This window comes from Lithobates pipiens, unplaced genomic scaffold (assembly GCF_037356315.1).
Source record: "Lithobates pipiens isolate NorthernLeopardFrog02 unplaced genomic scaffold, aLitPip1_a1.2 Scaffold_23, whole genome shotgun sequence".
NCBI classification, from domain to species: Eukaryota; Metazoa; Chordata; class Amphibia; order Anura; family Ranidae; genus Lithobates; species Lithobates pipiens.
Window position 1 is genome coordinate 314,879,142 of NW_027507785.1, and position 15,400 is coordinate 314,894,541.

The window sequence follows — 15,400 nt, forward strand, 5'->3', positions numbered from 1 at the left end:
GCATTGTGCGCTATATAAGTATTTCATTCATTCATACACACCGATCGTTATCGGCCGATTTTCGATCTTGCTCTTCTGTAGTGGTTGTTGTCTGCTTGCCCTGACCGCAGTATACACCGCTATATTCACCTCACCTATATAGCTAGTGATCTATCTTTTATAATAGAGCTTGCAGTCAGTAGTGTTAGGAGCTTGTGCGTGCTGTCTGCGTGCTCTGTACCCAGTACACACCGCTATATCCACCTACATAGCTCTTCTCTATTTGAGCCCACTTGCCATCTGCAGGAGTTATTGGAAGTTGTGTGTGCCTCCAGCACAGCACAGTATACATCTGTATATACCCCTTTATCTCTGGTGTTCTATAATAAAGGCATCTGCAGGAGTTAGTGGGTTTTTTGTGCCTCCAGCACAATATACACCTGTATCTACCCTTTATTGCTGTTCTCTAATAGCCATCTGCAGGGGGTGTTGTGTGACTCAATTACACTGCTGTTTTACCCAACTCCCTTCAGGCCATTACCATGTCTGGAAGGCCAGCAAGGAGAGGCAGACAGGCGCAAGCCGATAAAAGAGGGCAAGCAGGCTCTGTGTCTAGAGACAACAGTGCTGGTTGTGGACGCGGTGCATTGTCACCAGCACGTGGCCATGGGACACGCTTGTCCTTCTTTTCGGCAGCTGGACATGTTGAACCGCAACATGCCAATGACTTGGTAGAGTGGATGACCAAGCCCTCTTCATCCTCCTCATCCTCTCTCACCCAGTCTCAGTGTACTAGCAAAGCAGCTGCCAACGCATCGTCTTCCCTCCTCTCAATGTCATCATCAGTGACTCTTTCCCTAGACCCACCACGTCCTCCTGAGGAGTCTCCTGAACTCTTTGAGCACAGTGTTGGGTACATGCTCCAGGAGGATGCCCAGTGTTTTGTGGGCTCTGATGATGACACTCAGCTAGAGGAAGGCAGTAGCGTGAGCGCAGAGAGAGGGGATGCTCAAGAAGGACAGCAATCTGGCAGTCATGTTCCACAAGCTGCAGCATACTGCCAGGTTTGCTACAGTGATGAAGAGGGAGGGGATGATGAGGGCACTGACTCCACGTGGGTGCCTGGTAGGAGAGAGGAGGAGGAGGAGGAGGAGGCACATGTCCAACGAGGCAGGATGCCCTCCGGGGGCCAGCTTAGGGGCAGCACACCGACTGAATCACACCGCAGAGCTCCGCCTGTGCAGGGTGCTGCCTCTGCGCGTTATTCTAAAAGTTCTTTGGTGTGGGCCTTTTTTGAGACGAGTGCATCAGATCACACCGCTGCTATTTGCAACATATGTCTCAAGCGTATCTCACGTGGCCAAAACATCAGCCGCTTGGGCACCACATGCTTGACCAGACATATGTTGACCTGCCATGCAGCTCGTTGGCAAGCGTACCTCAAAGACCCACACCAAAGAACAAAGCGGACCTCTCTTTGCTCCTCATCAGCTGGCATCTCCAACCCCACTAGACCTTCAGTCCTCTCTGAAACCTGCTCTGAGAGGAATGAAGGTGTAGAATTAGGTGTGTCACAGCCAAGTGCTTCCGGGCACTCTGCTAGCAGTACACCTACGTCCGATTATAGCAGGCAAATGTCCCTGCCCCAGCTGCTGGACCGGCGAAAGAAGTTCACTCCCAGCCATCCACATGCCCAGCGGTTGAATGCTAGCTTGGCTAAATTGCTAGCACTTCAACTGCTGCCTTTTCAGTTGGTAGACTCGGCCCCCTTCCATGAGTTTGTACAATGTGCGGTTCCTCAGTGGCAGGTCCCCAAACGCCACTTTTTCTCACGGATGGCGATTCCGGCTCTCTACCGGCATGTGGAAGGCAATGTCCTTGCCTCGCTGGACAGGGCGGTCAGCGGTAAGGTGCATATTACCGCTGACTCATGGTCCAGCAGGCATGGACAGGGACGTTACCTGTCTTTCACGGCCCATTGGGTCACTCTTCTGGCAGCTGGGAAGGATGCAGGACAAGGTGCAGTAGTGTTGGAGGTTGTTCCGCCACCACGCCTCCAAAATGCTACTATTGGTTGTGACACACCTCTCTCCTCCACCCCCTCCTCTTCTTCTTCCTCCATGGCCTCTTCCAGTGCTCTGTCCTCAGAACCAGCGGTGCTCCGTAGGCATTCCCAGGGCTACGCAAGTACGCAGGCAAAACGATGCCATGCCGTGCTTGCGCTGGTTTGTTTGGGGGACAGGAGCCACACTGGGGCGGATGTTTTGTCAGCTCTGCAGGGGCAGGCCGAGAGGTGGTTGACGCCACGCCAGCTTAATCCAGGAATGGTGGTTTGTGACAATGGCACCAACCTCCTCTCCGCCCTCCGACAGGGACAACTGACCCATGTGCCCTGTGTAACTCACGTCCTTAACCTGGTGGTGCAGCGGTTCTTGGGCAGGTACCCCGGCTTACAGGATGTCCTGAAGCAGGCCAGGAAAGTCTGTGTGCATTTCCGCCGATCATTTAATGCCTGTGCTCGGCTGGCTGAGCTCCAAAAGGAGTTGAACCTACCCAAGAACCGCCTTATATGTGACATGCCCACCAGGTGGAACTCAACGTTGGCCATGCTGCAGCGGCTGCACATGCAGCAGAGGGCCATCAATGAGTACCTGTGCGACTACGGCACCAGGACAGGGTCAGGGGAGCTCAGTTTTTTCTCACCACACCAGTGGGGCATGATCAGGGATGCATGCACTGTCCTGTCACCGTTTGAGGAGGCCACAAGGATGGTGAGCAGTGACAGTGCATGCATCAGTGACACTGTACCTCTTGTCCACCTCTTGGAGCATACGCTGCGTGGAATAATGGACAGGGCACTTGAGGCAGAACAGAGGCAGGAAGAGGAGGACTTCCTTGCCTCTCAAGGCCCCCTTTATTCAGACAGTGTTCTTGCTGTGCCACCCATCACACAGGAAGAGGATGAGGAGGAGGAAGAGGAGGAGGAGGATGATTGTGTCAGCATGGAGGTGGAGGCTGGCACTCAGCATCAGCAGCAGCAGTCTTGTAGGGATGATTTACAGTCCCAAGAAACACGTGGACTTGTACGTGGCTGGGAGGAGGTAGCTGCGGATCATGTTGCCCTTAGTGACCCAGAGGACTCCGGACCGAATGCCACAGCTAACCTACGCTGCATGGCCTCCCTGATCCTGCAAAGCCTGCGGAAGGATCCTCATATTCTTCGGATCAAGGAGAGGGATCATTACTGGCTGGTCACTCTCCTTGATCCACGGTACAAGGGTAAGGTTGCCGACCTTATCTTGCCATCGCAGAGGGAGCAGAGGATGAGACATCTCCGGGAGGCCTTGCAGAAAGGTCTGTGCAACACGTTCCCAGAGACTGGGAGGTTACAAACTCCTGGTCCTGGACAACGTGTTGCTGAGGCATCGGTCAGAAGGAGCAGTGGAGAAGGTGGCCGTCTGACTGATGCTTTCAGACAATTTTTTAGTCCGCAGCCCCAAGGTATGATCGGTTCCAGCAACCATCTCCAGTGTCTGATTTACATGGTGCAGGAATACCTAGGGGCAAGGTCAGACTTGGACACCTTTCCCACCGAAAATCCTCTGGCTTACTGGGTCTTGAGGATGGATCACTGGCCAGAGCTTGCACAGTATGCAATTGAGCTACTGGCCTGTCCTGCATTCAGCGTTCTTTCGGAACGCACCTTCAGTGCTGCTGGTGGCTTTGTTACCGATCACAGGGTGCGCCTGTCCACCGAATCAGTTGATCGACTGACCTTCATCAAGATGAATCAGTCTTGGATCACCCACAGCTACCAAGCACCTGAAGCTGATGTAACCGAATAATTTTTTTTGAAATATCACATCCCTTCAAGACTGCCTATGCTGATGCTGAGTGACTGTCCTGTTATGTTGATTGTCTGTCCTCTTCCTCCTCCGCTGATATGTTGGAAGAACATTTCTGGTTCTGGGTGATGCCATCAGCCCAATTTTTCTGCCCCTGTTTAACAGGGGCGTTTAATTACAATTTTTGATGCAATGCTTTGCAGCAGGGCTAATTCCTGCAATAAAACTAGAGTATATGGGAGAGGTTGCAGTGTGGTGGCACCAGCACCAGTGCCTAAAGCCCAATTTTTCTGCCCCTGTTTAACAGGGGCGTTTAATTACAATTTTTGATGCAATGCTTTGCAGCAGGGCTAATTCCTGCAATAAAACTAGAGTATATGGGAGAGGTTGCAGTGTCGTGGCACCAGCACCAGTGCCTAAGGCCCAATTTTTCTGCCCCTGTTTAACAGGGACATGTAATTACAATTGATATAATATTTCACAGGAGGGCCCGTTCCTGTGCCCACCCAGAGTAACTGTGAGGACTTATAGTGTTGTGGCACCAGCACCACAACCACCAAAGGTCAATTTTTCTACCACTGTTCAACAATGGCATGTAATTACAATTCTTGATATAATCATTCACAGCAGGGCGCTCCAGCGCCCACAAGAGTCACTTTGAGGGCTTACAATGTTGTGGCAAAACCAACACCTTGTTCCGCCATTTCTGCAGAGCATATAGGGCAGGCCCCTACTTTCAAACATCCAACTTACAAACATCTCCTACTTGCAAACGGAAGGAGACAACAGCAAGTGAGATGAAAAAAGATGTACGACAAAACAAATTATACAGGGGTGATAACCCTTCCCTATGTTTTCCAAAAAGCTTAAAAATAGTTTTTTTGACTGGACCTACACTTTAAAAATGTACCAGTTGAAAATTACAAACAGATTCAACTTAACACAACAAACCTACATAGTCCCTGTCTTGTTTGCACCGCCTGTATACTGCTGTTCTGAGTATATAGGGCCTGGGGGCCACACGCATTTTCTTTTTTTAATATGGGTACGGGGTTCCCCTTAATATGCGTACAAGACCTAAAGGGGCTGGTAATGGGCAGGGAGGGCTACCCATGCCATTTTTCTCAATGATTTTCAACCATATTGCAGGAACCAGATATAACATTAAAACCGCAAGCAGTTTTAAATGATGTTATTTCTGTTTAATGTCATTTTGTGCAGGGACTGTTCTAAACACGGGAAAGACGTGGCACTTCACAGGCATCCTACAGACACCCCACAGGCACCATATTTAAAGGAATATTTCACTTTTTTTATTCACTTTAATCATCATTAAAATCAGTGCTCCCGCCAAAACGGCCATTTTTAAAAACATTTTAGGCATTGACCCATGTGCCCTGGGGCAGGAGCCAGGTCCTCAAACCCTTTTTAGGACAGTATCTTGCATATTAGCCGTTAAAATTAGCACTTTTAATTTCGAACGTTCGAGTCCCATAGACTTCAATGGGGTTCTAAAGTTCGTTCGAATTCTCTAGTGAGTGTATAGGCTGCATTCTCAGTGATGTCACCGGTCTCTAGTGAATGGATAGACTGCATTCCCAATGATGTCACTAGTCTCTAGTGAGTCGATAGGCTGCATTCTTAGTGATGTCACCGGTCTCTAGTGAATGGATAGGCTGCATTCTTAGTGATGTCACCGGTCTCTAGTGAATGGATAGGCTGCATTCCCAATGATGTCACTAGTCTCTAGTGAGTCGATAGGCTGCATTCTCAGTGATGTCACCGGTCTCTAGTGAATGGAGAAGTTGCATTCTCAGTGATGTCACCGGTCTCTAGTGAATGGATAAGTTGCATTCTCAGTGATGTCACCGGTCTCTAGTGAATGGATAAGTTGCATTCTCAGTGATGTCACCGGTCTCTAGTGAATGGATAGGCTGCATTCTCAGTAATGTCACCGGTCTCTAGTGAATGGATAGGCTGCCTTCTCAGTGATGTCACCGGTCTCTAGTGAATGGATAAGTTGCATTCTCAGTGATGTCACTGGTCTCTAGTGAATGGATAGGCTGCCTTCTCAGTGATGTCATTGGTTTCTTGTGAATGGATAGGCTGCATTCTCAGTAATGTCACCGGTCTCTAGTGAATGGATAGGCTACATTCTCAGTGATGTCACCGGTCTCTAGTGAATGGATAGGCTGCATTCTCAGTGATGTCACTGGCCTCTTGTGAATGGATAGGCTGCATTCTCAGTGATTTCAACGGTCTCTAGTGAATGGATAGGCTGCATTCTCAGTGATTTCAATGTCTCTAGTGAATGGATAGGCTGCATTCTCAGTGCTGTCAACGGTCTTTAGTGAATGGATAGGCTGCATTCTTAGTACTGTCACCGGTCTCTTGTGAATGGATAGGCTGCATTCTCAGTGATGTCACCAGTCTCTAGTGAATGGATAGGCTGCATTCTCAGTGATGTCACCGGTCTTTAGTGAATGGATAGGCTGCATTCTCAGTGATGTCACTGGTCTCTAGTGAATGGATAGGCTGCATTCTTAGTACTGTCACCGGTCTCTTGTGAATGGATAGGCTGCATTCTCAGTGATGTCACCGGTCTCTAGTGAATGGATAGGCTGCATTCTCAGTGATGTCACCAGTCTCTAGTGAATGGATAGGCTGCATTCTCAGTGATGTCACCGGTCTTTAGTGAATGGATAGGCTGCATTCTCAGTGACGTCACTGGTCTCTAGTGAATGGATAGGCTGCATTCTCAGCGATGTCACCGGTCTCTAGTGATATCACTGGTCTCTAGTGAATGGATAGGCTGCATTCTCAGTGATGTCACCAGTCTAAAAATGAATAAATAGTCCACAAGTGATGTCACAAGCCCTAGCCATGACAACTAGAGTACTAACATTTTGAAAAAGAGGTTAACAGGAGAAGTCCACATTGTTATCGCCTGCCAAGTTTCCTTAAAGGAGAAGTCCACCTTTCTGACCATGTTTTTTTGTTACAACTGTATTTAGGACCTGCAGCCCCCTCACTCCAAAAATGCCCCCACTTACATATTTTGGGGGTTCTAACCCCTACCATCTCCTGTAAAAAAAATGTAATCAGGCACTGCTGTGTGTGGCTTTGCTCTCACATCCACGTCATTCACAGCAACCTATGAATAACAAAACTACAAGTCCCAAGTATTCAATGGAGCAGAAGCGGTAGCCCCATAACTGAAGGTCTGTACCCTGTTCCTGTGGCTGGAGGAATAGTCTGCAGGAGCCAGAGCACTGCACCCATGATCCTGGTTGCAATGCTAGGGAGGCTCCAGTGCAAAAAAGTAATATATATATATATATATATATATATATATATATATATTTTTTTTTTTTTTTATTATTCGATATGGGTGCATTTAAAACGGCAAATAAAGTATATATAAATAAATCATTAAAAGACTCCAAACACACAAAAGACATAAATTGCAGAGATGTATTTTCATTCCTGCTGTACAAAACATAACAATTTTGTGCAAAAAAATGATTTGTACATAACATCATAATACAAAACTGTAAAACAGCTGTTTCAATCTGCCCTCCCGACCCCATAATTACAAAAAAAAACTACTAAATTATATATACAAATTGACAGTGTAAATAGCATAATATAAAAATATGGTTCGTAATACGTTGAAGTGGTTTCAGAGTGATCAGCTTCTAATCGCTAAACGATAATATTTCAAATATGGTTCATACAAATCGTAACCAGATGGCGTAGGGGGTGACACAATAAAACGGGCTGCAATTCAGTTGATCATTAGAATGTATTGATCATGTAAAGTACCTTTTTAATAATACTAAAACTCGTATTACATTGGATAATGTCCAGTCATTCGTTTTTTTGAAAGCCTCCTTCACCTCCAGCTTGCAGCTATACTGATTTCTATCAATGAACCTGGCTGGGTTTACTTTTGGCGCAGATCACCCACTCTGCAATGATTAGTATCACTCTAAACCAGGGGTCTCCAAACTTTTAAAACAAAGGGGCATTTTATGGACCTTGAGACTTTAGGGGGGGAGATGTTGGTGTCAGTGGGAGGAATGGCACCCCATCATTTGGGGTCAGTGGGAGGAATAGTGCCCTATCATTGGTGCCAGTGGGAGGAATAGTGCCCCATCATTGGTGCCAGTGGGAGGAATAGCACCCCCTCATTTGTTGTCATTGGGAGGAATAGTAGCCAATCATTGGAAGGGGAAGGAATAGTACCCCATTATTGGTGTCAGTAGGAAGAATAATGCCTCATTATTGCTATTAGTAGGAAAACTTGTACCCCCTCATTGGCATCACTCGGAAGAATTGTACCCCATCATTGGTGTTGGTAGAAAGAATGGTGCCCCATAGTTGGCGTCAGTGGGAGGAATGGTGTCTCATATCGGTGAGAGGAATAGTGCCCCAAGGATCGGATAAAGGCAAGCAAAGGGCCGGATAAAGGCAAGAGACCACTGCTCTAAATTAACTTTTCTCAACCTGTCTCACCCCAATGGAACCCTTGCAGTAAATTTTCAGGTCTCAGGGAATCCCTGCTAAGATTAGTCCATTTGGTGGAAAAAAAGGTTCCTTAAATTGGTGGTGGTCAGTGGGAAAAATACCCCCTTACAGTGGTGGTCCTAATTTTGGACCTAGACCCATGCAGGCACTATCACATGGGAGGTCAGTAAGTGACATCTCAAGGTACTTCTTGCCACCTCTAGAGGAACTGCTCTAAACATACCCAGAAACACTTAAGTCACAGACAAGTCTTAGGGGTTATAGTAGACAAAATTAGATGCTGATCATTAGCTTATGCTCAAAAAAAATCAAGGCATGAATTTTCATGGATCATTGGATGGATCGATAAATTGTTTTAAGGCTTTTAATATGATGAGTGGTTCCCCTCTCTTCTTCTATTGGAGTTTCCACAGTGACTAATCAAAATACATTGTAACAATAAATGAATTCATGAATGAAGACTGTTAACAGTTTATGCAAGCCTCATTTACACAATATCTCTTAGATGTAAATTGGCTTTCCATCCAAGCAAATGAAGTTCACGGTATGCTTGTACAGGTAGCGTTTTGCAGAATTCAGAAGAGAGGCTGTGCAATGCTGGGCAGGCCATGTATAGGGCAGGCCATGTATAGGGCAGACCATAGAAGACTTTTTTTTTTAACCAGTGTCCCCCCCCCATTCACACATTCGAGGTGAATGGGGGAATCTTACCACTGGGCCTTTGTATTCTGACTGCGGGGAGACTTTTGCTCGTTTTAGCCTGCAGCACTGATCGAGCGAGAACAATTTGACAGGGTGGTTGTATAGAAGTTGATCGGTAGATCAATTCTGTACAACCACCTCGCCCATACACGGATTGAAATTCTGCCGGTCCCTGCTGAAGCAGACAAATTCTGATCCATGTATGGCCGCCTTAGGGATCTCAGATGGAGGGGGGGGGGGATGATTCATTACAAGCTATTTGGGGAAAGGAGGTAGCACTAAAACGTATCATTTTGGCAGCTGTCATTTTTTTTAGTGTGGATTAGAAGTATGCCATACATAATAAACCATAGCAGCCTGTCCATCACTGGAAAATAACAAAAAAAAAAAAAAAAACGCTATTAGATGTTCTAATGCTTCCTCACTCAACTGAAATGTGCTATTAGTATCAAAGGGAACTGCCACTCAAAATCCACAACCCACCCATCTCTATGGCTTCAGGTGCCCATGATCGTGAACACCATCTCCCCACATGGTATGAACAAACAAGTCAGCAACACTCCAAAGACGTCAGCCTTCACAAAGCTTTATTCATCCATGTCTAGATCACATAAGAGTCCGCCCAGACCAAGCCTCACTCTGACATGTTTGTATCAAATGCCGTAATTTTGCTTTCCTGGTGCCAATCAATGGCAGTATACTACCACATGTATGCTGCCATGTTGGCTCTGAAAATGGAAAATTGTATCTAATACTTACTGTAATTTTCCTCTCCTGGTGTCAGTCCAACATGTGGCAGTATGCTGCCACGTTGGCACCAAGAAAGGGGCCTATGTCTAGCCTTAAGATTAAGCCCTTTTTTGTTGAAACATGTCAGAGTGAGGTTTGGTCTGGGAGGACTCTTCTGTGATCTACTCCTGGAATAATAAATCTTTGTGAAGTCTGATGTTATTGGAGTGTAAAAAGTTTGTTCATAAAAATGTGTTTTTGTTTGTATACCCATTGGAGAGACCTCCCATCGCTTAGGTCAGTGGTTCTCAACCCTGTCTTCAAGTACCCCCAGCAGGTCATGTTTTGAGACTTTCTCTTAGATAAAATAGCTGTCCGAAATAGCAAACCATTGACTCTGATTGAAAGCATCTGTGCATGATAAAGGAAAACCTGCAAACATGGCCTGTTGGGGGTACTTGAGGACAAGGTTGAGAACCACTGGCTTAGGTAGTAAGGGGAAATCTCCCTGGTAGGTACACAGATGGTAAGTAAAACCCACAAAGGCTTCCCTGCACTATACGGAAAAGAAAATGAACATTTTTAAGCAGACCTTGTGCCGTAAAGGCCAGTATGACCCTCCAAAAATCGGGTGTGGTTGCTGATGAGCTGAATCACACGCTGCATTTATTTATCTCAAGTCAACCTCCAACAATGGGCTGTCTAGAGGTCTCCAAACTATGGCCCTCCAGTGGTTCAGGAACTACACTTCCCATCATGCCTAGTCGTGTCTGTGAATGTCAGAGTTTTACAATGCCTCATGGGATGTGTAGCTCCACAACAGTTGGAGGTCCGAAGTTTGGAGTCTCCTGGTCTAGAATATAGAATGGTCAAATAATGGGGTGGTTCTTGTTGGAGGAGTAGATATACAAGCAACTTCAGAGATGAAATCAGGGTTGAATAGCTCCCAACTGTCCCTGATTGTCCCTGATGTGGAGCAATGTCCCTCTGTCCCTCTTTCCCCCTCATTTGTCCCTCATTTTGGTCTGATCTATATAGTTGTATATAAAATGCACTTTTTATCCTTCAAAAAGTGTTTCCCAGTGCTAAACCTTTCATCCAAAATCTAAATTGCTGCATTTGTAAATTTCAAAAGCCAATATAAAGGAATAGTAGAGTTTAAAAAAAAGCCCTTGTGGGTTTAACTGAATTTTTTTTAGGTTAATGCTCCTTTAAGGGGGCGTAGTAGGGGGCATGTCCTATGCCTACATGCTAGTAGGTGCCCCTCTTTCCCATCTCAAACGTTGGGAGGTATGGGGTTGCCGACCGTCAGAGTTTGTAAAAATCAGTTATTAAATATATATATATATATATATATATATATATATAAAATCAGGGGCTGATAATTTGTCATGCTGTGTTGACTTTTTAAGTGTAAACCAGGCAAGTTACTTGTTATGAGTATAATCAGTGTTGCCATATTGTGTTTATACTGTTTAAATATTGATTGTCTTAGCTTTTAATTTAGTAATTTTTTAAGCTGTCAGTAAATTTTCCATATTCTGTCAGTAAAAAATGCTGCAGGAGGTTGGCAACACTAGGTTGTATATATATCTGATATATGAAGTGATCAAACCACTGCCTGTCCAAAACCCTTACAACCAACTTTGACCTACAAGTAAGCCTAGATTAAGGCTTACCTGTAGGTCCAAGAAATATCTCCTAAATCTACACGGTTTAGGAGATATTTGCCAAAAGACAGGCACCACTGTCTATGGCGCATGCGCTGTAGACAGCGGCGCGCAGGCACACTGAGCGTGCCGCGGTCAACGGCGATATGCCGCGTTTGGCGGCTCCCGTGCGCATGCGCGGGAGTGACGTCATTGCGGCTTCGCCGAATGACAGCGGCGGAGCAGCGAAACCCACCGAGAAGATGGATGCGCCGGACTACCGGGGACAGCGGTGACATCGCTGGCTCCTGTGTCAGGTAAGTGACACATAATGGACTACTATGTGATGCATAGTAGTCCATTATGCTTTACCTTTGCAGGGAATGAAAGAGGAAGTAAACTCATCAGGGTTTACTTCCTCTTTAAATACCAGTTTTGGGAATGATAAGGCTAGAGGGAAATTCTTACCTCTAATACCTCTAATAGTCAAAGTAGTGTCAAAGTAATGCGAGAACTGCTTTCACCCTCTTCATACTATTCAGCTACATATAACAGAGGTAATTCAAAAAACTATGTGCATTCCTTTGCCAATTATCTGAAAGGTAAAAACACCTATAAATTTGTTTCCACTGTTGTAGCTGTTTCGGAATACAGTAGTTGTTCTTAAAGGTTTTAATTCAGTGATTATCTTTGGTTTTAGTTGTTAAAGTATAACTAAAGGCAAAACTTTTTCTTTAGTTTTGGTTCAAGTGGGAATGGATTAGAGCACCTGTCAGTTTTTATTGCTGTCCGTGCTCCTCTTTATTTGTCTTACCATTGGAATTAAAAGTGAAAGTAAAAGAAAATCCCCAAAAACTAGGTTGTCTCCCAAAAAAAGGGGGGGGGGGGATCTTCCAATGGAGACACTAGCTCTGGTGGCCTAGGGGTCCCAAATGGGATTCCCTTCATTTTGCAAGGATTTCCTCTCATTTCCTGTCTTGGCTATGGGATAGGAAGTGGAGGTAAATCCCCCCCCTAACGGGGCACTGGTGGCAAAAAATAAACCTTCCAGGGTTTATAACCCTTTCTTATCCTATCCAAAATGAAAAACAAAAAGTTTTGCCTTTAGTTCATTTTTAGTGAATGCATAGCACACAAAGAAAAAAAAAAAAGATTTAGGATGTATGTTCACAAAATATGAAAACAGCAACTTCTAACATGTTAACACCACCAAGATTTTTCTTAAGCCACTTTGTACAATGTGTCTTCCTAGTACAAGGAATGAACCAATAACTGTCACCAAATTTCGATCTGGTTACAGGTCCGTTTGTTAGATATATAATTGAACTTCACAGAAGGTACCTGAAAAAAAAATGTCCGTTTAACATCTGGAATGACCTCAGTTCAATAAAAAATATTTTATATAAAACTTTTTTTTTTTTTCTTCTGCATAGAGTACTTATGAAAGGCACTGCGAGTTTTACAATTCTGCAGAAATCATTGAGTCGTTATGTCCGTGAATAACAGAATCTTCTAAGAACGATGACTGTTTGGAGTCCACTTTGTAGGATTTGTTCCCTTTGCTTCCAAAGGACTGTACTCCTATACTACTCGGATGGCTTTGCATAGACATATGGGATAGCAAAGGGATGTTGGCGTCTTGGTTGGATCCAGAAGACGGTAAGCTGGTCACATGACCCGTACTGGTCGACCCGCTGGCACTACTTGGTGAGCGGCTCTTTGGAGGCGGGCAATGCTGGATGACTCTTGGAGGCCCTGGTGGTTGGTAATGAGCAGTAGGGAAAGCAGCATATCCTGGTGGGATAGGATACCCGTTGATTGGTATGAATCTTTGGTTTTGAGCTAAAGGAGGCCCAATGAAGCCAGTAATTGGGGCCTGTGGCATACCTTGGGGAGAGAAAAACAAATTTGGATATCTTTGATTGCTTAAGTTGCTAACAGGGCTGGCACTCAGCGATGTTGTCTGAGTTGTAGCGTTACCACCAGAAGGAGTAGTTGAACTTGTGTGACTTGAATGTCCCTCCCATGATCTTAGTCTCATATGGATGTCCTTGAACCTCGGTCTCCGAGAGGGAATTTCCTGCCAACATTCTGTCATCAGACTATACATTCTAGGAGGACAGTCTTCAGAACATGGAAGGAGTTGCCTCTTCCGAATCATCTCTATAACTTCTTGATTGCTGAAGCCGTAGAAAGGCTGAAGACCAAAGCTGAAAACCTCCCATAGAACCACCCCGTAAGACCAAATATCCGAATCGGTGGAGAATTTTCCATACATTATTGCCTCTGGGGGCATCCATCGAATTGGAAGAAGAGAATTATTTTGTACCCGGTAATAGTCAGCCGAGTATATTTCTCTAGAAAATCCAAGGTCAGAGATTTTAATGTGCAGTTGTTCTCCCACTAATATATTTCGAGCTGCTAGATCTTTATGGACAAAGAAATGACTTGAAAGGTACTCCATCCCAGCAGCGATCTGGACAGCTATATGCAGAAAATCTCCATGATCAAGGCTAGATTTAACTGTGCCATCCTCATCGCTACTGCAACCAACATCGGAATGGGGGGACCTCATAATGAGGAATTCATGTAGGTCTCCTTGGTTCATGTACTCAAACAACATGCATACTGGCTGCTCCTGAGTTACAACCCCAAGAAGACACACAATGTTGGGGTGATGTAACTCAGCCGTAAGGGAGGTCTCTTGCTGAAATTCAGACCACTGTTGCGGATTGGTATAATCCTTTAAGGTCTTGATGGCAACGAGCTGAGCATGGTCCATTCCTGGGAGGTACAGGTGACCTTTGTAGATCTTTCCAAATGCACAATCTCCAAGTTCTTCCATAAACCTCACTGCAGACAAGGGGAGCTCTTTTGCTTTGGTCTGCAAAAGGAAAGAAGAAAAAAAGTGGTCAGCATTACTACTTATTGTTTCATACCAAACATACTGTAGCTTGAAATCCCAATATTATTCCATAGAAACAATTTCTTTGGCCCTATACATGTATAAAACCTGTTGTTTTTCACAGGTGACAGGGTCTCTTTATCTAAACACAATTAAGGAAAGAAGATGATTTATGGGGCGAGAATTTGTTTTTCATTTATTTATTTATATAAGTCTTTGGCAAAGCACAGCCCACCCGAAGGAAAGCCATAGATGCACTGCACATTAGTGTGAAAGCAGCCTTATAGGGGGCTCAGGACATTAAAGAGGAAGTAAACTCTCCCACTCTGATGCTTCTTTTCATTTAGTCCATTATAATAAGTAATTATCAGACTATAGCCACTGTAATCCAGCCCAAATCGCATATTACTTACTGTTTAAAGAAACTTTAAAAAACTTGTTTCCACGGGTTAGGCAGCACCATCTTAAGTATTGTTTTCTGAGTCCACAGTGGAGGGTATTTCCACCCTTACATTGAGCATTTCCTGTACTGTTAACCAAGCCTCCTTCTCAATCCGTTTCTATAGCAACCCTGCTTCCCTGTTAATAGCTGACTTGTTTATTTCATAGTATTTACTTGTGCCGATGTCTAATGTTTCCCTTTGTCAGACTTATCAGCTTCAGCTAATAAGACTGCAGTAATGGCCAAGTTTAGACTGTATGTGAGGTCACATGGTCACATGGTGTGTAGGAGGAAGCTCTAAGTGATTAGCAGAGTTCAGTGTTGTGCTGTAGGAAGTCCTGATAACAGATAGATAAGCACATAGAGAGTGTGCCTTAAATCAGGGGAGATCTGGGCATGCTCAGTGACTTCATTCTACAGAACAAGGATTGAAACAATACTAAGCAAGTAAGGAGATATCTACAAGCAGTGTTGATTAGGGTTTTTATGCTGATTTACATGGGACAAAGTTGCGGGGGAGGGTTTACAACCACTTTAAGAGCTTGCTTACATTTGCAGATTGGGGGGTGGTAAAACCCTATAGTTGAGATGTGTTTTTTACCACACACCCTCACCTACT

The 15,400-nt window shown here is 45.0% G+C and overlaps 1 protein-coding gene across 1 annotated transcript in view; it reads right to left on the reverse strand.

Annotated features, from left to right (window-relative positions):
- Positions 1–7,284: 7,284 nt before the first annotated feature.
- ROR1 (receptor tyrosine kinase like orphan receptor 1) overlaps positions 7,285–15,400 on the reverse strand; it is a 414,857-nt gene continuing 406,741 nt past the window's right edge. Inside the window, exon 9 of the mRNA XM_077450558.1 lies at positions 7,285–14,318. Within this exon, the coding sequence (XP_077306684.1) occupies positions 12,894–14,318 (1,425 nt within the window). The 3' untranslated portion in view covers positions 7,285–12,893. The remainder of the gene's footprint in view (positions 14,319–15,400) is intronic.